This window comes from Strigops habroptila, chromosome 10, assembly GCF_004027225.2.
Source record: "Strigops habroptila isolate Jane chromosome 10, bStrHab1.2.pri, whole genome shotgun sequence".
Lineage (NCBI taxonomy): Eukaryota > Metazoa > Chordata > Aves > Psittaciformes > Psittacidae > Strigops > Strigops habroptila.
This window is the reverse complement of record NC_046359.1, coordinates 29,979,152-29,998,238: the sequence shown is the minus strand read 5'-3', so window position 1 is coordinate 29,998,238 and position 19,087 is coordinate 29,979,152. Positions and strand designations below refer to the sequence as shown.

Genomic DNA, 19,087 nt, shown 5'->3' with positions numbered 1-19,087 from the left:
AGTGTGCGTCTGACTGCTTTGGTGAGAGATTAGCATCCTAGGAAGCTCAGATATTTCTGGTGCCAATCAGAGCACAAGTGGGAAAAGTGCCTTGGAAAGCATCCTCAGGATGACACTAGGTAGGGAGAGGATGGCAACATAAGGGATGAGCCAGCTCTCACCTCTTGCCTGCACAGACTCTGCTGCAGCCTGGGGAGCAAAAGGCCTCCATGTGGCCCTGCAGTCCAGAGGCCCAAGGGGAGGGGAAGGAGGGAGCATGTAGCAGCCCCATGAGCAAGAAGAACAATGATCCTGGTACCTGCGGTGGTTGCACACTCATGCTGAGCAGGCAGACTGGCCTGGTTCTGGCTGTCTGATCTACGTGCTGGTTGTTCTCAGCCTAACTGGTGCCTCCAGTCATGCAGAGGGTCTCGCTGCCCCTTCCTCAGCCTGGTGAGGCATGGCCAGACCTCTGTCTTACCTGTGCCAGGTGTAATTTGTGCTCAGCACGAAGGGAGGGTGGCAGGGCATGTGATGGGAGGCACGTGTGCCCCAGCAGCCCTGCTGGGAGCTATAAATGGCATGTGTGCTCACTGGAGGAGCATGGCTGGCGGGGAGGAGGGGGAGGCGGCGGCAAGGGGGGTGTTTCGTTTTGCAGTTACTCCTTTGGTCTGTAGGACATTGGCCCCAGAGAGTGGGAGACAGCTGTGAAGGCTGGTGGCAAACGTGCGTGTCCCCGAGCGATGAGGTGGATATGGAAAGGGCTTGTGCAAGTTGCAGAACCCTCCACAGGGATGTAAAATGGGTCTGTGGCAGGGCTGGTGCTGGCAGAGATGAGGTCTTGCCCTGGGTTGTAGTTCTTGTTTGTAGGATGGGGTGTGGGAGAGCCCTTTTAGCCAAGGATGCTGCTGTCTGTGCTCACAGCTTCGAGCTCTGTGGTCCCTCCTGCACCCATGCTGCCTGCCTTGCTCCCAGTTTTTCTGCCTTTGTGGGCTGTCCCTCTTCTGGGGAGGTCCTGGCTCACACGTGAGCAGATGACATGGCCTGTACCACCCGCCAGGAACCCTCTGAGCTGTAGAGTGGGGTGGATATGGACCTCTGTCTGCATGCCCATATCCCCAGGGACCAGTGTACAGGCAGTTTGTCCTATCCACAAGACTCAACTCTCTCCAGGTCTCCCCAGGGAGCTGTGACCCTGTTACAGACACCCTCTTCCTTCTGAGCAGTGGTCAACTTGTGCATGAGCAATGTGTATTCTGGTTGTATCTGCCCAGTCCTGTGCCCTCCACACCCCACAGCAACCATGCAGCCCCCAGACCGGCCCAGTGCAGCCTCTCCTCCAGACCGTGGACAGCCTTTGCCACCAGAGATGAGCGGGCAGCTCAGTTGTCCCCTGCAGAGTATGGGAACCGTGGAGTTTGCCTGGAGCAGCGCCTGGTGGCATCACCAAGAGCCAGCCAGGGTGCGGAGGTGCGGGGTACCGCTCTGACTGCATGCGGAGGGGCGCAAGGCAGGGAGCCTCAGCTACGTAGTGTGTCCCCTGTGAGACTAGGGGTGCCCGGAGCCGGCAGCAGGGACGGGGGAAGCGAGGGCTGGCAGCGCGGGTGCCTCAGCCCTCTCCGCTCCGGCCGGGTGCGAAGCGCCCGGTGCTCGCCGCCGGCCGCTGTCTCTTTAAGACCCTCCCTGCGTGTTTCAATCTGGGGGTGACGCGAGCGCAGCAGGAACGTATGCAAATCAAACGCCAGCCGCTGGCCAATGGCTGCCGGCACTTGGCAGCCGCCAGCCAATAGGGTGGCGCCTCCCGGCGGGGCGACGGCTCGCCCCGTATAAGGAGCGCCTTCGCCAAAAAAGGCAATATTGTATCGCTTTATATGGGGGCGGCGCGGCGCGGCGGGGGCGGCGGCGGAGCGGGGCCGTGAGCGCGGAGCGGGCGGCGGGGCCATGGCGGGGCCGGCCTGACCCGGCCCGACCCGACCCGACCCGCGCTCGCTGCCGCGATGTTGCCGAGCCAGGCCGGGGCCGGGAACGGCGCCGCCGCCGCGCTGGCCCGCGGCTCGGGACTGGGCCGGGCGCCGGTGCCGCGTGGGGCGAACGGCGGCGGGGCGGCGGCGGGGCCGCCCGGGGGTCGCCTGGAGCGGGAGGCGCTGTACAGCGGCAGCGAGGGCGACTCGGAGTCGGCCGAGGAGGAGGAGCTGGGCGGCGAGCGGCGCGGCGTGAAGCGGGGCCTGGCCGAGGCGGCGGCGGCGGCGGGGCCCGCGGCGGGAGCGGCGGCGGCCGCCTACAGCGGCGGCGGCGGCGGGGGCGGTGGGGCCGTGAGCGGCGCCAAGCCCGGGAAGAAGACGCGGGGCCGGGTGAAGATCAAGATGGAGTTCATCGACAACAAGCTGCGGCGCTACACCACCTTCAGCAAGAGGAAGACCGGCATCATGAAGAAGGTGCGGCCCCGGGGCTCCGGCCGGCGCGGGGCGGGCGGGGGGCTGCCGGCACCCACCTGTCCCTTGCCGGCGCCCTGGCGGAAGCGCTGGCCCCGTGGGCGGTGCGCGCCCGGGTCGAGCGGGGAGCCGGCCGGCGGGGCCGTGCCCGGAAACAGCGGCGGCTTCCCGGCCCCGCGGAGGGGGGCGGCCCGGCACAGGCTCCTTCCGGGGGGCTGCGCGGGAGCCTCAGGTTGTCTCCTGCGGTCGGTTCCTGGCTGTCCGCGGGGCTCCGGCCAGGTACCCAGCAGCTGGAAGGGCGGCGGGGGAAGGCTCGGTTCAGTGCAGCCTCCGGCTCTCGGGGTCCCTCTCTGTGAACCGTAGCTGGGTGCTGCACCGGTCCTGGGGCCCTGCCGAGCTGCCCTGCCTGGGGCCCAGCGGGGCTGCTGACTCCTTCGGCTGTGGACAGGGCCAGACCCATGTCTCCATTGGGCCAGAGCGCTCTCCGTGGTTCCTGGTGGCTGGAGCCGTTGTGTAAAGGCAAATTAGAAACTTGAGGGATTTTGTGTGCAGTTGAGTGCTGTTGGCTCATCTGCGCACAAAATGTGTGCAGGTGAGCCTGGTGCTGCTGGAAGGCCTACGAGCTCTCCACACTGACCGGCACCCAAAACCCTTGGTGCTCACTGCATCTTCTGAATGACTGAGCAGTGCTGCATCCCAGCTGAGCTGGGCTTCACATACCCTGGGAAGGTGGGAATGGTTGTGGGGTACCAATGGGTGCATCCTGGTAGCACAGGATCCCGAATGAGGCCATCCTGGCTGTGGTATCTTGTGTGAGACCACGGAGTGTGCCATGATGGCATATGATGAGTGTTCTTCCTAGCCTACCAGTCAATCGTAGGGCATTATTGCTGGGGTGTTTGGGTGCAGCTGTGCTCAGGACTGTGAAGATGAAGAGGGGACTCCAGGCCCTGGCCCTGCTGGGGTGTTGGTGATGTAAAGAGGTAGCAGGGACACATGGGCTGAGTAGCGTCCTCTCACGCCTCAGCGGGAGGGCATCCAGACATGTCCGGAGAAGCTGGTGGGATTTCCAGAATGGAAACAGTCTAGTGTCCCCATGACCTCAAGCTGCTGTCTTGAAGGGACCACTTTTCCCATGGCCTTTTGGCATGCACATCACCTGAGGGCATGCTGAAGGAGATGGGAACACACCATGGGGCACTTCAACCTGTAGGGAACAAATCTTGACTTGGTTTTAGAAGCCATAGCTCCTCTGGAGTGACAGGGAGCTGGAGCTGATGTGGGCAAAAGGAGGGCCATGCTGGGAGTGCAGGGATGTGCCAGGGCCTCTTGTCCTGTGCTGTATGTGTCCGTGACTCCCTGTCCTTCCCTTGTGCTGCTGGCAGGCCTATGAACTCTCCACGCTGACCGGCACCCAAGTCCTACTGCTGGTGGCCAGCGAGACAGGCCATGTGTACACATTTGCCACACGGAAGCTGCAGCCCATGATCACCAGTGAGACGGGGAAGGCGTTGATCCAAACGTGCCTCAACTCCCCAGACTCACCGCCACGCTCGGACCCGACCACTGACCAGCGCATGAGTGCCACGGGCTTCGAGGAGACGGACCTCACCTACCAGGTGTCCGAGTCGGACAGCAGTGGGGAGACCAAGGTAACGCTCAGCCACGCGCCTGGGCACCCTGGGGAGCACGGGCTGTGCCAGGATCAATGCCAGGCTCCTTGAATAGCAGCTTGGGAAGCTGAGGACGGGTCCTGCTTTGCTGCGACTCCAGTGGGTTCATGCCCACTGAGAGGTCTCTCTGGGCTTACTCACTTGTCTGGTGATAGTGGTGATCTAGAGAGGGAGGGCAGTGAGTGGCAGGTGTCCTGGCCCCTGTCTCTGCAGTGGGGCTCCCCGCCGGCCCGGCCCGCCCCCCCAGGCAGCTCTCGGCACTGTTATCTCTCCCCAGGCGTCTCCATGCTCTTGCACTCATTGATAAAAATTTGATTCTGCCTCCATGGCCTTATAAGGCCTGGTTTCCCTCGCCAGAGTCCCTGGCAGGGCCCCTCACATTCCTTATAAGCTGCAGCTGTCTCTTGCTTTGGTGCTGTTTTGGAAGGGGGCAGGGAGGACATGCGGAATGGAAACACTTGGCTGGATGGACCATTTCTGTTCCCTGCCTCGTGTCCCTGCAGGCACTAGCCCTTGCCCGTCTTGCCTGTGGCCTCTCACGCAGGGTGCTGCAGAGGACTGCCCATGAGTGTGGAGTTGGGCAATGAACCTTTCCTGCTGGGAGGACTCTGTCTTGTCCCTGCATCCCTGGTGCTGGTCCTCAGAGTTGTTGCAAGAAAGCTGGCTCCCTTGTAGAGTTACAGACTGGTTTGGGTTGGAAGGGACCTTAAAGCCCATCCAGTTCCAACTCCCTGCCACGGGCAGGGACACCTTCCACTAGAGCAGGTTGCTCCAAGCCCCTGTGTCCAACCTGGCCTTGAACACTGCCAGGGATGGGGCAGCCACAGCTTCTCTGGGCACCCTGTGCCAGGGCCTCACCACCGTTACAGTAAAGAATTTATTTCTAATGTCTCATCTGTTCAATAACTTTAATTTACATCACTTATATAAATTACATTTTTCCATATCCCTGCTGCTGCTTTGCAGGCTGGTGCTGGGATCCACAGGCATGTGGAGGTGGGAGGCAGGGGAGTTTGTGGAGCAAGGCTGGGGTGACATGCTGAACTGGGGGTTGTGCCACAGCTTCCTGCGCCTGCGTGGGGTGCCACTGGGTGCTGCGAGTTGCTGCAGCTCTGCTGTAGCTGTGTTCATGGTGTGGGACCTGGGTTTGCTGCAAAAGCATCCTTCCAGATGATCCATGGCCTTGCTCTAGGAGACCTCTAGCCAACTGTACACAAACCACAGCAGCATCCTAATCCAGCTACTGTACACAAACCACAGTAGCCACTAAACATTAAGCAGACAGAACATGGAGAAGGGCATTTGAAGTCTCTGCGCTGTAATCCCAAAGGCAGCAAGTGCAACAACATGCCCAATGTGGTGTCTGGGGCTGCAGGGGTGTTCAGCTGTGTGTTTGCATCCTGTGGCAGTGCAACAGCTCTGGTCACAATGCTGCTGGGTACCTGACAGCCACAGTTCCTCCATGCCCTCTTCCCCACATGCGTGTAGTGCTGCACCAAGCAAAAGCTTATCACTGCTGAGCCCTGAAAAATACCAGCAGTCCCAGAGATCCCTGCAGCCAGAGCAGCTGTGGTGAGCCAAGGTGTTGCTGGCTGGAGAGCTGTGTGCTGGAGCCCAGAAGAGTCCCTGGGAAGGCTTCCCATTGGTGGGAGCCCAACAACAGCTCTGGCTGTCCCAGTCTGGCATGACTTACTTCCCTGGATGCTCTGATTCCTAGTGTGAGCTGTGCCTGTCCTTTCCAGTAGCCAAAGGAGTCCACTGTCACCAGCAGTTTCTCCCTTCTGCAGCCTATGTTTGTAAAGACTTGTCTCTTGTGCTTCTGCTGAATGAAAAGCATGTCCTCTGGGCATTTTGTAATGAGACAAATTACCTATGCCTGGAGTAATTGGAGGTGCACAAAGTGCTGTGCATGGCAGATGACCTGTTCCTGCCATGGGCCTTGTCCGCATTGTGTCCCTTAAGATTGTCCCTGAAAACACTGCTAAGTGGCCCCAAAGGAAGTGTGCTGTTGGGGTGCAGTTACTATATAGAAGAGATCTTAACGCAACTTCTCTCTGCCCGCTTTCTGATGCAACCTTGCAAGCTCCATCCCTGTACTTAAGAGTGGTAATACTTAGAGTAGGGTGCCTTCTGGCTATGGCCAGCTTTTATTATGGGGCTGGAGGAGCCCTGTCTCCTGCTTAAATCCACCCCTGGCCTGCTGAAGGTTCTTGTCATGACAAGCCCTGAGGCTGGGGACTGTCCCACCCTTACCTTCCCCAGTCCTGCTGTGCCTTGTGCAGGGCTGGAAGCCTGGGTTTGTGCTCTGGTAGAGATCAGCCCAATTCCAATAGACCAAGAAGCCCTCTGAGGATGAAGGGAGCCTTTGGGTGGGCTGTGCTAGGTGGCTGGCATCCTTGCTGAGGGGCGGGTGGTACACAGGGCTGGGTTACAGGTATGTCAGTGGAGGAGGTGGCAGGAGATCAAGTGCTTGGGCTGTCAGGTCCAGCCACATAGGATGCTCTGAGAGGACTGGGCAGTTGCTCCCTGGCCTTCCTGTGAATTCTGCTTCCTGGCTCTCTGTAGGGACAAAACCTGCTTGTGTTCAGCTGCTGCAGCAGAGGCAGGGAGCAATACAGCTAGGCTGTTACCTGCAGTCAGCAGCCCACTGGTCTTCATTTGAGCTACAACCAGCAGCAACCATGGGATTCTCCTACTATGCCAAATCCAAGCTGCCTGCCATGGAGCTGAGCTTGGATTGCAGCTGGGATTGGGGCGTGCTGTACTTTTAAAACAGTATGTGTATCTTCACAACGATACTGTTGTGCACTGACCTGCCTGATCTCTTGTGCTCCCCAAAAGACCCTCATGTAATCTCTTGGGTGTGGTTATGTGGGAGAGGGGATTTTTGAGGGAGTTCAAAGGCAATAGATTGGGGTAGGAGGATGTGAAGAGCCTTGATCTGGTTATCCCTCTTTGAGGTGGGGGAAGGGAGGGATTTTCTTCCCCATCTAGAATGTAGATTAGGTGTTGGAGACCAGATTGGGATTTCCCATGTACTTCCCAGGCCAGTTGTCCTCCAACATCTGCATAATAATGCTGGCTGCAGGGTCTGGGCCGTGCTGAACAGCATTGTTTCAGGTAGTCCCCAGAAGCTGTGGAGTGGGATCGTTTCTGTCCCCAGGATCTTTCTATGGTCCAGGGTGGGCATCAGTTGGCCTTGGCCATGCCTTATGGTCCACACATGCTGTATAGCATTTATGAAGCATGCACAGTGGTGTGGATCTGTGCAGGCATCTCTTGACGCTATGCTGCACCTCTCTGCTGCACATCTCTGCTGCATGTTGATTTCCCCAGGTACTGCTCTGCAAACTGAAGTTTTGAGTGAGCTGTGGTGGGGATTGAATGTGCAGCTGGATCGGGAAGGGAATGGCCTTCAGGGCTGCTGGGGTGCATCAGAGTTTGTCCATGGCCCTTTGGTTGAGCTCTGCTGAAGGTGACCCATGGCTTGGCTCCTGTTGAAAGCTGGCCTTGTGCATGTACTTTAGGCTTCACAGGTGCTGGGGGGAGCCAAGGTACCCAGGGGCTCTGAGGCATCCCCAACAGTCATGGGGATAAGGCAACAGATGTCCAATCCCAAGGTCTCTTTCAGCTCTCTTTCTGTACTGGGAGCTATTGCTCCTAAGCAATAGCTATTGCAGCCTAAGAGACACACAACAAAGATGGGAGGAATGAGTCTCATCTGTGGCAGAGATGGGGTGTGCATGGTTCAAGCCTGCTGGTACAGCATCCCTCCCAAGCATCTTTGCTGTTCTGATCATGCTGAGGTTTGCCCTTGTACTTTTAGGGAGTCCTGGGAATCCCCCTGAGTTAGAGTGCTGTGAATCTTTTGGGATGCCTCCACCAGCCCTGGGAGTGTGGAGTGTTGGGGGATGCTGAATGCCCTGGCTGCCTGAGGGCTGTATCTCAGGGGTGTGTGGCTTCAGGGCTGTGCCTGGGGATGAGGGAGCCTGGCTTTTCCAGCTGGGAACAAGACCCACCCTGCTCTGCTGTGGCTTCCATGGCTTAGTGGGCTGGGGGGAACTCTGCCCTGTCACCCACGTGGGGAGAGCACCCGCAGCCTCCTTGTCGCATGTAGGATGGCAAGAGTTTGTGGTTGAGCTAATGGAAAGTGCCTATGCTGGGCTCCACTCTGTTATCACGTGCTTCTTCTAATTTGGACTTCAGGGACAGTGGTGCCAAGCCTGAGGGGTGTTACTCTCCTCCCTCCCTGGGCCCTGGGGCACGGCTGAGTGCCCGGGATTGGCTCCTCCTGTCCAAAATGGGCTGCCTTCCCTTTTTTAGCTGTTGGTTGAGCTGTGAATTCCTCGTTCCTGGCAGCTTGACAAGCTGGGAACAAGGCTGAGCACGTGGGAGAGCTGGGCCCACCAGCCTGCAGCGGGAGGGGTGGGAGTGTGGCAGCCTTAACTCTTCCTGAGTGTGCCGGCAGCCATGGCAGGGCATGGGGACAGCAGGTCCCTTTGGCCTGTGGTGTGGTCTCCTGCGGAGCAGTGTATGTGCAGTCTGCTCTTGGCCAGATGAACAGGACAGGTAGAAGAGCTACAGAGACCCTAGGTATCTAAAAGGGGATTTGGGGGAAGGAGGCATGTTAGGTGAAGTGTGACTGCCAGGGGCAGCAGGGATCGTGCTGGGCTTGGTTCCTGCAGGTCCAAGCCACTTGCTTCGTGGCTGCGGAAACTGAGGTGTTACACGCCCTGCAGCCTGGCATGCGCTTTCCTCCCTTGTTCCCAGACCCAGGAGGCTGGCCTCAGGCTAGTGTTGGCCTGGTGCAAGGCCTTTTCCCTCCTGGTGCTCAGCTTCCCTGGCATTGATGTCCTCAGGCATAGAGCTCTGCTCCTTGCAGGACCATGGTGTGTGCTGGCTGTAGCTAACATGCAGAGTCGCTTGGAAGCATTTGCCTCCTGCCCGTCTCCTGCTAGTGGGAGGCAATCCCACTAGCAATCCCACTTCATCCCACTCCTGCAAATGGGATAGCAAATGGGGTGCTTCCCTTGGCCACGTTCTTCCCTTTGCTCCAGGAGATTTGTGGAGGCATTCCCCAGGGCCTGCCAAAGCAGCTGTGAGGGCTGGGTTTGGGCATCCCTGGTGTCCAGGGTTGGCCTTACTCACCTCTCCCTTGCTGCTTTTGGTGTACAGCTACCTTTAAGAGCCAGTTCTCAGCTTGTTCTTGGCCATGTGTTTCCTGCCATAAGGGAAGTGGTGTGTATTCCTGACAGGAGACAGTGTGTTTGCCTTTATGTCTGTCCCTGCAAGCACTGCTTTTGCCTGTTGTGTGCCAGAAAGAGGTTTTCTCCTCTTAGAGGCTTTGGGGACTCCTGGGGAGGGGAAGGGTTGCTTTGTCCCCTCGCATCTCACAGGGAAGTCTCTCAGGGGACCTGTGTGGCCCTGGGCTTGTATCCAAGGTATACGCTGAGCTCTCTCCAGCTTTCCTCATGCTGCGTTATTGGGCACAGTCTTCTCATGTTTGTACAAGCAACTTCTCTCTGCTACACTGGCTGTGCTCCATGTGCTGGCAGCAAGCTATGGGGGTATGGTTTAGCACCAGCATGCAACCAGTGGAGCCTGCTTTGATCTTAGGGGCAGATGTTGGCCAGATCCAAGGGCTGGTCTGAGTTGTCACAATCTCTCCTTCCCCAGGACGCACTGAAACCAGCGTTCACTGTCACCAACCTGCCGGGGACAACATCCACCATCCAGACAGCCCCCACCACCTCAACCTCTATGCAGGTCAGCAGTGGCCCATCATTCCCCATCACTAATTACCTGGCGCCAGTGTCTGCCAGCATCAGCCCCAATGCCGTCACCAGTGCCAACGGGACAGTGCTGAAGACTACTGGAGCCAGTGCAGTGACATCTGGGGGCCTCATGCCGATACCCACCAGCTTCACCCTCATGTCAGGTCAGTGCTTTTAGGGGCTAAGGACCGCAACATCCAACAAAAGTGTGTTGCTGCCCTCTCCAGAAGAGGGAAGACTAGTGGCAGGAGAAAGCAGAGTGGTTGCTGCAGTAGGGTGAACCTGGCTGGGATTCCTTGCTTGATCCCAGCCAGGCCAGTGGCTGGAGAAGTGTCATGTAGTGGCTGTTTCCTTAGAGTGCTGCTAGCTGGCCCTGCTGCTGGGAAGGGCATGGTGGCAGGGAGCTGAGTTGGGACCCCAGGGCAGCACCAAGAAGCCTGGAGGGAGTGAAAAGAGCTGATGGTGACAAAGCCTTTCTTTATCCCTCCTTTTGGCAGGTGCTTCCCTTTCTCCGGGGACCCCTACCATTCCTCTCACTCAGTTACAGCCGCACTCCCTGGCTCTTTCCAGCCAGCAGGGCCAGGTGGTCACGGGTACGGCTGGACCGCTGCAGCAGGCACAACAGACAGTCTTCCGCTTCCCTGCCAGAGCTGGAGGGCAGATCGTGTCGCTGACAGGTCAGCACTCGCTTCTCCTCCGCTTGCTTGACGTGGGGGGGATGGAGGCGTCTGTGGGGTCCTGGTCCTGGCCAGAGAACTGACCCCCAACTGAGGTGGGAGCACGGAGGAGGCAGAGCACAGGGCACCCTGGCTGTGGCTGCAGAGGAGAGATGGGAAGGCAGGGCAGAGAGTGCTTGGCGTAGGCAGGAGCGGCATCCTGGGGGATGTAGACCCAGGGAAGCAGTGGGTTGTCAGTCCCCTGCCCCAGGGTTTTCCCTCTGACTAGCAAATGCAGAGGAGACAGGTCCTGGTACAGCTGTGCTGAGGCTGAACTGTGCTGCTAGGAGGACTGATGGAAGGAGACTGCAGGGGTTCAGATGCCCAATGGATGTTTTTTGAGTGCTGGCATTTGGCTCTGAGCAGCTGCTTTTGTATTTGGATCTGCAGTCACTGAACCACAGTGTAGAGGATAGATTCTGAGAGACCTGGAGCAGAGGAGAGAGCAGTGCTGGTGTGCTGCCTTATGCATGTTGTCCTTGGTAGGGATTTATTGTGCTGAGTCAAGGCTCCCCAGGTGTTTACTGGGGCTGGATGTGCTTCTCACTGGAGGTTCAGAGCGGGGCTAAAGTCCCCTTTGTGGAGACAGCCGTCATCTGAGGACTAGCACTGAGACGGTATTTCTTGTGTCCTGCCTGTTTGTGCCCAAGTCAATGAGTCTTGTAGCCTTCATGCTTTCTTGGAGCCCTTATGGCTCCAGTGAGCCCTGGCAGACAGAATGATCGTATGCAAAGGGACTGGATTTCCCTTGTGACCTGCAGGAGCTAAGAGAATAACGGATATATATCTCTGTGGTGTGGTGCATGGAGAAATTCCCCATCTGAGTGAGGTGATGGGTGATTCCTGCATTCTGGCATCCCTTGCTCTTCCCTCTGGCGACAGGACCTGAGCCTGAGGGGAGCTTTCTCTGTCAAGCTCTGTCTCTGTGGGCTGGGCTGGAGGCTGCGTGGCCATGGCCCATGTACAAAGTCTACATCTAGGATGTACGCCTTGTGGCCCAGTGGTCTTTAATCCTGGTATAGGGCACTGTGATTGTCTTTGGGATCACCAGATGGGTGAGATAGCTGTTCCCCAAGTGCCCTTTGGAGCTGGGCTCCAGAAGGTGAAGGCAGCAGGGGCCCAGCTGGCCTGGGCATTTGCGCTCTTGCAGTTCTACTTGGTGCAGTGAGATGATCCTTGATGGACAGTGCTGGGGGCATGTGCTGGGCCCTTTCCTCCCAGCACCTTCTGTGCTGTGTCTTGGTGGAGCCGGGAGTGGTGAGGAGTGCCCCAGACATGCTTGAACCATGTCTGGGAGCTGGACAAAAGCTGCTGTGGCCTTTTCTTTTCTCTCTAGAGCCCTGTAGCTCAGCTAACCCCTCCTTGGTCCCTGTGTGCCAGGACAGAGCAGGTTTTGGCCTGCTGTTTGGGACAGGGCCTGGTTTCTGCCACGTGCTGCTTTTGGCCAGCCTTCCACAGCACAGTGCAGAGCCACGCTGTGGAGCAGTTTGTGGCCAGAGAAAGACTGGGGGGCTTTTCCACATGGCCCAGAGTGCCTGTATCCCTGCTGAGCGCAGGCTCACGGGCTCCTCTCTCTCCCAAGGTGGTACCATGGCTCAGCAGGTCCCAGTCCAGGCGATCCAGGTGCACCAGGCACCGCAGCAAACGTCTCCCTCTAGTGACAGCAGCACTGACCTTACCCAGACCTCTTCCAGCGGAACAGGTAATTGGGACACTACGGTAAACCATGTTATGTCTTTGTAATCACTGCTGCTAACAACCCACACCAGCAGGCCTTATGCCTGTTCTCTGCCCAGGATCCTTCTTCAGACCAACTCTATCCCAGCCTTTCTGACAGTTTCCCAGGTGTATATTTCCTTGTTGGCAGCCCCTGTCCTACGCTATATCTAGGTAGATGTTTCTGTGTGTACGGCACATCACAAGGGATGTCAGAGCCTCTCCAGCCACATCATCTGCTCTTAATTTGCAGCATGGAGCTGAGAGCAGGTTGCCAGTTCTCAGATGGTTTGTCAGTGAGCCAGCATTGCCCCTAGCACAGGCATTGGCTCACATCTACTTGAGATTTTTACTGTATGTGCAGAGGACATCTCTTGTCAGAAGAATGTGAGTTCAGATGCCTGGATGCAGGCTGAATCCAATTCAACATTCTTATTAAAGCTTGTATCTCAAGTTGAATTCGGTCTTTGGATATTTGGCTGCTGTTCTTTTTTGCCCTCTCATATTTACGAAAGGAGAGGTTTGAGCTCTGCTGCCTGTTCCCTGGGGCTTTTCCCCACGAGCTTGGGAGAACAGGTTGGGCATCTCCATGCCCGTGCTGCTTCAGGACATCGCGCCAAGGGCATGCGGCGGAGGGAAGGGTTCTGGGCAGGTGTGTGAGTGTAGCAGATTCCTTTCGTGTGACAGACTGTCATCTGTTCTGGTGCCAGTGACCCTCCCGGCGACCATCATGACGTCGTCTGTGCCAACCACTGTGGGTGGCCACATGATGTACCCCAGCCCACACGCGGTGATGTACGCGCCCACATCTGGCCTTGCGGACGGCGGGCTTGCAGTCCTCAACGCGTTCTCACAGGCGCCCTCAGCGATGCAGGTGTCCCACGGCCAGGTCCAGGATCAGGGTAAGACAGCTTTCTGGGTCAGTGTTCCCCTGAGTGCTCTGACACCCTCATTTTTCTCTCACGTGTATTTATGCTGTATATTGATTTTAGAAAAAGCCGCTTCTGAGCAGTCCTAGCGGCTGTAGAAAGGCCTGGCAAGGGACATGCTTGATGCATGCTTTTAGATCCCTCTGTTCTCCTATGCAATGGATTGCTGGGGAAGAAGGGTGAGGGTTGCTGGGATGGGTGGCATATGGGGCAGGCCAGTGGAGGAGTTAGGAGAGACTCTAGACAATGTGTAGTTGCAGGAGGGGGGAAAAGCAGCATGGAAAACCGTGCAGGCATGACTCGGATTGAGGGCTAATGCCTGCTTCTCCCATCATTTTGAAAACTAGCACATGTGGCTTTCTTCTGGGATGCTGCCATGCATGCAAACAGGCTCCTTCATCCTTGTGAAGCTCCATGGAGCTCAGAGAAATGACCCATTGGGGAGCACTGTTTAAGGGATGGTATCATTTGTGCTCTCTCTGTGGCAGGTGGCGTCCCCCAAGTGTTCCTGACAGCCCCATCAGGCACCGTTCAGATCCCAGTCTCAGCTGTCCAGCTTCACCAGGTAGGAGCAGAGTGGTATTCGCAGGTGTTCAGGGGGTATCCTTGCTCTGCCCCTGCTTGCACATTCTTTGTGGGTCTGGGCAGACCCAGGTCCTCGGGTATGGCTAGTCCTCAGGTGTGGGAAAGCTGTCAGTGCCACCTACCTGTGGGTGAGGAAGTCTTACCCTCCTTGGACAGGTGTCCAGAAAGGACAGTGCCACCCTGGCTGCTGGCACACGTGGTCTCAGGGCATGCTGTCCCCCAGTGCTTCCTCCTCCCTTTTCTCTCTAGATGGCGGTCATCGGGCAGCAGAGCAGCAGTGGCAGCAGCCTGACGGAGCTGCAGGTAGTCAACTTGGACACCTCACACGGCGCCAAGAGTGACTGAGAGGCCTCTGCTGCCGGCCTTGTGCTGTTCCCTGGCTTGTCATGCCAGTGCCAGGGCTGGTGGCAATTCCTTCTCGTACAGACTGCACCAGTTATTTATTGTTGCCTTTTCACGTTTCCTTCATCCACACGTGCACACACACACAAACACACACACATGCACCCACACACACACACATAGGGCACGCGCGTGGGGCTGCAGGACCCACCTGGGGTGGAGCTATGCTGGGGCCATGCAGGGCTTGGGGGCATTTGGATGCTGCGATAGCTGTGCTTGTCTCATGCCAGCCAAAGAAACTTGTCTCTCGAGGGGAGGATTGCTCTGTGCTGCAAATAAATACTGCGGGCCATTCCCAGCTGGAGGCTTTGGCTCCTTCTGGGCACTCCGAAGACACCTTGCCCATGAGCGTTTGCTCTGCATGGGGCTCAGCTCAAACCCGGAGCTGTCCTGCAGGTGTAGTTCGGAGCAGAGCGGGCCAAGGCTGTGCTGCTGGCCTCAGCAATGTGCCTTTGTGGGGGTGATGGGTCCTGGCTGCAGCAACTTGCCCTGGGCTCTGGACAGGGGAGAGTGGCCAGCTTGCATGTGCATCTCTGGTTGGGCCTGCAGCACATGGCCCCATCCTCCTTGTATGCACTACGGTGAGCCCTCTGCCCTCAGTGCCTCCTCGCTGGGCTGCCTGGCAGACTTGCAGCCTGACTGGCTCTGCCCCGGTGGCTGCCCTCGCACAGCTGAGGTGGTCGGTGGACACCCAGGAGCACAGCGATGCCCAAGAGAGCTCCTGGGGGGCTCTGTGGCCAGCCCAGTCCCACACTCTCCTCTCAGCCCTCACACTGCTTGCGGACTCCGTACACCCAGGGGAATGTGGTCAGGTCTTTCCCACATCCCTCTGCAGCTCCAGCCAGCGCTTTCTAAATTCATCTGATGCAAGGTGGAGAAACAACTCAAGTGTCAAAGGGAAGAGCCCATGGGGCACTGAGCTGCTGGGCACATGGCAGGCTCTTCCCCTGAGCCCCAGGGTGACCTGCAGGCCGTCCTGGGCTGCGGAGGAGCGGCTGCGATGCCTGCACAGGCTCAGCAAGGCTGGGGGAGAAGGGCTGGAGCATGCTTGGTCCTGCATGGGAGTTGCTGTGAATGGCTCTGCTACCTAGCCCTGTCCCTGGAGGGAAAGTGAGCAAGTGAGAGAAGCTGCTGAACCCTTAAGGGGAAGAAGCAGCTACTGTAACTTTTTTTTTTTTTTTTTTTAAGTTAAAGACAAAAGAAGCCTTGGAGAAAAAAAAAAAAAGAAAAAAAAAAGAAAATTACTTTATTTTTCTAAGTGTTAAACTCAGTATTTATGTAATTCTTTGAGGAATAAAAGTTTGGCTCCTGTACAGTTTTCATGGGGTTTGTACCAGGGGATGGGAGAGGGGTGGGGGGGCATGGAGGCAGGAAAGGGGCCTTGCTTTTGAGTTTGTATTGTAACCTTGGACATGTTCCCTCAGCATTAGCGTTTAAGCTGTGCTCTTCACCCACCAGCATGTGCCAGGGATCAAGCTTCACCCCGTGGGATGCTTGTTTCCCACTTAGCTGTACTGAGGACTCCATACCCATCATTTTGGGCTTAACGGGCAGAAGGCAAGTGAAGAAGTGGCTGGTCTCAAAGTGGGAAACCCATCCCTTGGGAGCAAGGGGCTTGCAGTGTGCCCAGGAGCCAGAGTTGGACTGGGTTTTCTTATGGCTGTCCTGTTCACCTCTAGTCCTGGGACCTGCAGCTGTTCTGACATTGCTCTTGGTGTGGAGCGGTGCTACCTGTGACTGCCTAAGGGATATCGGCATCCCCACTCCTCCCTAGGAGGTGAGTGGCCAGCAGTGGCTGATCCCTGCTCTGCCTGCTCACTGTGCAGGTAGCAACACCTAGCTGACGATCTGGGCTGTAGTTCCTCCTATATAGCTGTTCCTTGGTGCACAGATGTGGACAGGTCCCACCTAAACCCTCTGTGCAAAGAGCCCTTGGTCTGTTAGGCAGCCTGGAAAGGGCTCTAGGGAATGGGGTGGCCCCTCTGGTGAGAGTTACATTTTGTGCTGCCTCCCCTTGGTATCCTTGCTCTAAGAGTGATTTATACCCTGCAGCTCAGAGCATGTGGGAGTGCTGTGCCATACCCCATTGCTAGGTCTATGAAAGTTGCTTTGTGATGCTTCCAAAACAAGGCTGGGTAGCTAGGAGTTCATCCAGGGAGGAGGATGGCGTTGGGGTTTGCATTGTCCTTTGCCCCAGCACATCACTGTGGCCTGGCTTTACTCCGCTTTGCTTGTGCTAGCGCTGCGGAGCAGAGCGGTTGGGCTGGGATGGCAGGAGTGCCCCTGCTGCTGCAGGGTGTCTGGCTGCATCCCCTCCCTGGCTCCCCAAAGGCAACTGCTGGTTAAACGCTAATGGTGTATTTTATTTAAGTACAGACTTGTAAGAACACTTGTGTATCAGGGATGAAATGGCATTTATTGTGTGTTGACATTTTAGTTCATTTTACTGGTTTGAGGGTTGTGTGTGTGCGTGTGTGTGTGTGCGCGTGTGTACGCATAAGTGTGTGTGGGATTTTTTTTTTCCCCTCCAGTTTCCAGGGTTGTGTTTCTGGAAGGATGTGGAAGTAATCACAGTACTATGTACAGAGCTTTCTTTTGTATTAAAAAAAAAAAAAATACTCTTTCAATAAATGTTATCATTTTGTGCACAGATTTGGGATCTTGGCCATGCTTTTGAGGGAGGACAACGTACACCTGAGGGCATCAGAGGCAGATTCCTGCACCTGTTTGTGGAGGGCGGGGGGCTCTCTGGGCATGGTGTGACAAAGAGGGGCTCTTTGCAATAGTCTCCATCCCCACTACCTCCTGCACAGGTGAGACCTGAGCAGTTGGATGTTGACTCTGGGAGTCACAGAGCCAGTGGTGGGCAGCAGGCCTGTGAGTGCTGCCCTTTCTAAAAGCTCAAGAACAGTGCTGGTGAGCAGGGCATGGTGTGGAGCCAAGAGGAATAAAAAACAGGAATGAGGAGGAAGGGGAACTTCTGAAAAAGAATTATTCTAATTCATGGGTCTTAACAGGGACCTCAAGCAAGAGGTAAACCAGGAAGGACAAACAGCCCATGTCACTTATAGAGTAGTTAGGCAATAACTAAAGCCTAGGAAGAAGAATTTTTACCATTGTAACATCAAAGAAAGCAGGATCCCTAGACCTGGTCTCAGGTGGATTATCTGTTTATGTGTTGATAAACTAATGCAAACCAAAGGAGGATGGAGATATTTTTTTCTAGAGGTGTTTCCAAGATAGATAAAAGTTTTGTATGAAGATGCTGCTGTTAAGGTAGCGTTTACCTGATGGGACTCAACAGGTAAGTGATGCTGGCCAAGGCCCTGTCTGTCATCATGGGAGATGTCATGCAGCTGGCATCCCAGCACATCCAGATGCAGTGGTTGGTGTGTGCAGTACCATCATCAGGCCTCTGGACAACGAGAAAGAACAAACTGGGCTTTAAATTAGACCAGTTGAAAGGCTGCAGGCAGAACAACATCCTCTGACACTGACAGGCATCTGATCAGGGTCTTAAATGAAAATGAAGTTGTTTCCCCTTCTGTTTTCCAAGTCCATTACTGGTGGACACCTGATACCTTTAAGGATGGAGCTTAAGTGTTGAGGGCCAACACCAAGACTTAAATTCCCTGCAGAAAACCACTTTAAGAAGGTACAGCGGCAGTATCTTTAAACACAAAGTCCAAACTGGAGGGACATTACTTAAAGTCAGGTCAAAGGCGGATGCCTGTAGGCCCCTATAGGCCAGGTCAAGGGCACATCAGGGCTCAGTAAAGTGCCTAAAGGTTGGAAAGAAACCAAAGACAGACAATCATCAGTGCTGCTGGGTCAACAGTATGCCAGCTGAAGATGAAACTACTAGCATCAGGTCCTGGAGCAGATACCAGTATAATGTAAAGAAAGCTTAGCACTGATAAAAAAGTCTGTGTGGTGCAGGGGCTGCACTATTCTTCACACCCTAATTTGGAGAAAATACCTCTCAGTGCAGCAGGAGAGGAGAATATTGTAAAGAAGGTGCTTAGGAGCAAAACACAGCAGAAATGGCTCCTTCCCCATCAGGAGGGGAGATGCTTCACTCTTACGGGTTACACCACAGCCAGCCCCCTGTTCAGCGTGCCTACATAGGTGTGTCTCATGGTTCAGGACCAGAAAACCTGTACCAGCACAAGAAACCCCATATTACTTGTGCACAGGGGCTGGTGCATGTCATATAAAACTGCTAACATGGAGCAAGATACCACTGACATGCTCTTTATTTTTAGGATAAATGACTAAGCGTGGTATCAAGACCATCAGAGCCAAGACATAAGAAGGGCACATGAATACTACAGAAAACCTTTCAGTGTCACAAGATGCTTGTGTCCTATCCGGCTGCTGCCATTTATTGTTGGTGACAATTTTGGCTATGGGATGTTGCCAGCTGATGGTACCAGAAAGGCTGCGTATCCTGCTGCAGAGCATTATCACCACCTTGTGTCTGTGACATTAAACACAGCAGTGTTGCACGTGCTGTACATGCACAAAATAACAGCTGCCGAGAACAGAGGAAAACAGCAGCAGTTGTGTGAGTGGTACCAACTCACACCAATGTAGTTGTGTGGCATTTAGGAAGCGATTTTCCTTTTCATTAGTGCAAATATACTGTGTTTATCTCCACAGGAGATGAAGGGACTTGTAAAGGCAAAGCATGATGTAACTAAATGCCAGTTCAATCCTCTGATTTTAACAACGCGTTGGGAGTTATTGGGAAAGGAAAATGACATGTTAATGGAAAGCACAGAGATTTCAAATGCATCCATGGGATTCTAGGAAAAGAGCACCGATAACATCAACAAAGGTTACATGTACTAATGGAGAAATCAAGAGGCTGGCTTGGAA

General features: G+C 55.7%; 1 protein-coding gene across 4 annotated transcripts; it reads left to right on the top strand.

Annotated features, from left to right (window-relative positions):
* The first annotated feature begins 1,871 nt into the window (after nt 1-1,871).
* On the top strand, nt 1,872-18,833 carry SRF (serum response factor). 4 transcript variants are annotated; one of them, XM_030499247.1, is made up of 9 exons: nt 1,872-2,414; nt 3,797-4,063; nt 9,761-10,022; nt 10,356-10,535; nt 12,157-12,276; nt 13,001-13,192; nt 13,708-13,784; nt 16,858-17,019; nt 18,472-18,833. In XM_030499247.1, the coding sequence occupies exons 1-8, from the start codon at nt 1,977-1,979 to the stop codon at nt 16,990-16,992; spliced, it is 1,671 nt and encodes a 556-aa protein (XP_030355107.1). In that variant the 5' UTR covers nt 1,872-1,976; the 3' UTR covers nt 16,993-17,019; nt 18,472-18,833. The 4 variants fall into 4 exon arrangements, with proteins under 4 accessions (XP_030355107.1, XP_030355109.1, XP_030355110.1 ...); XM_030499249.1 differs by lacking the exons at nt 16,858-17,019; nt 18,472-18,833 and adding an exon at nt 14,054-16,856; XM_030499250.1 differs by lacking the exons at nt 10,356-10,535; nt 16,858-17,019; nt 18,472-18,833 and adding an exon at nt 14,054-16,856.
* Nucleotides 18,834-19,087: the final 254 nt, after the last annotated feature.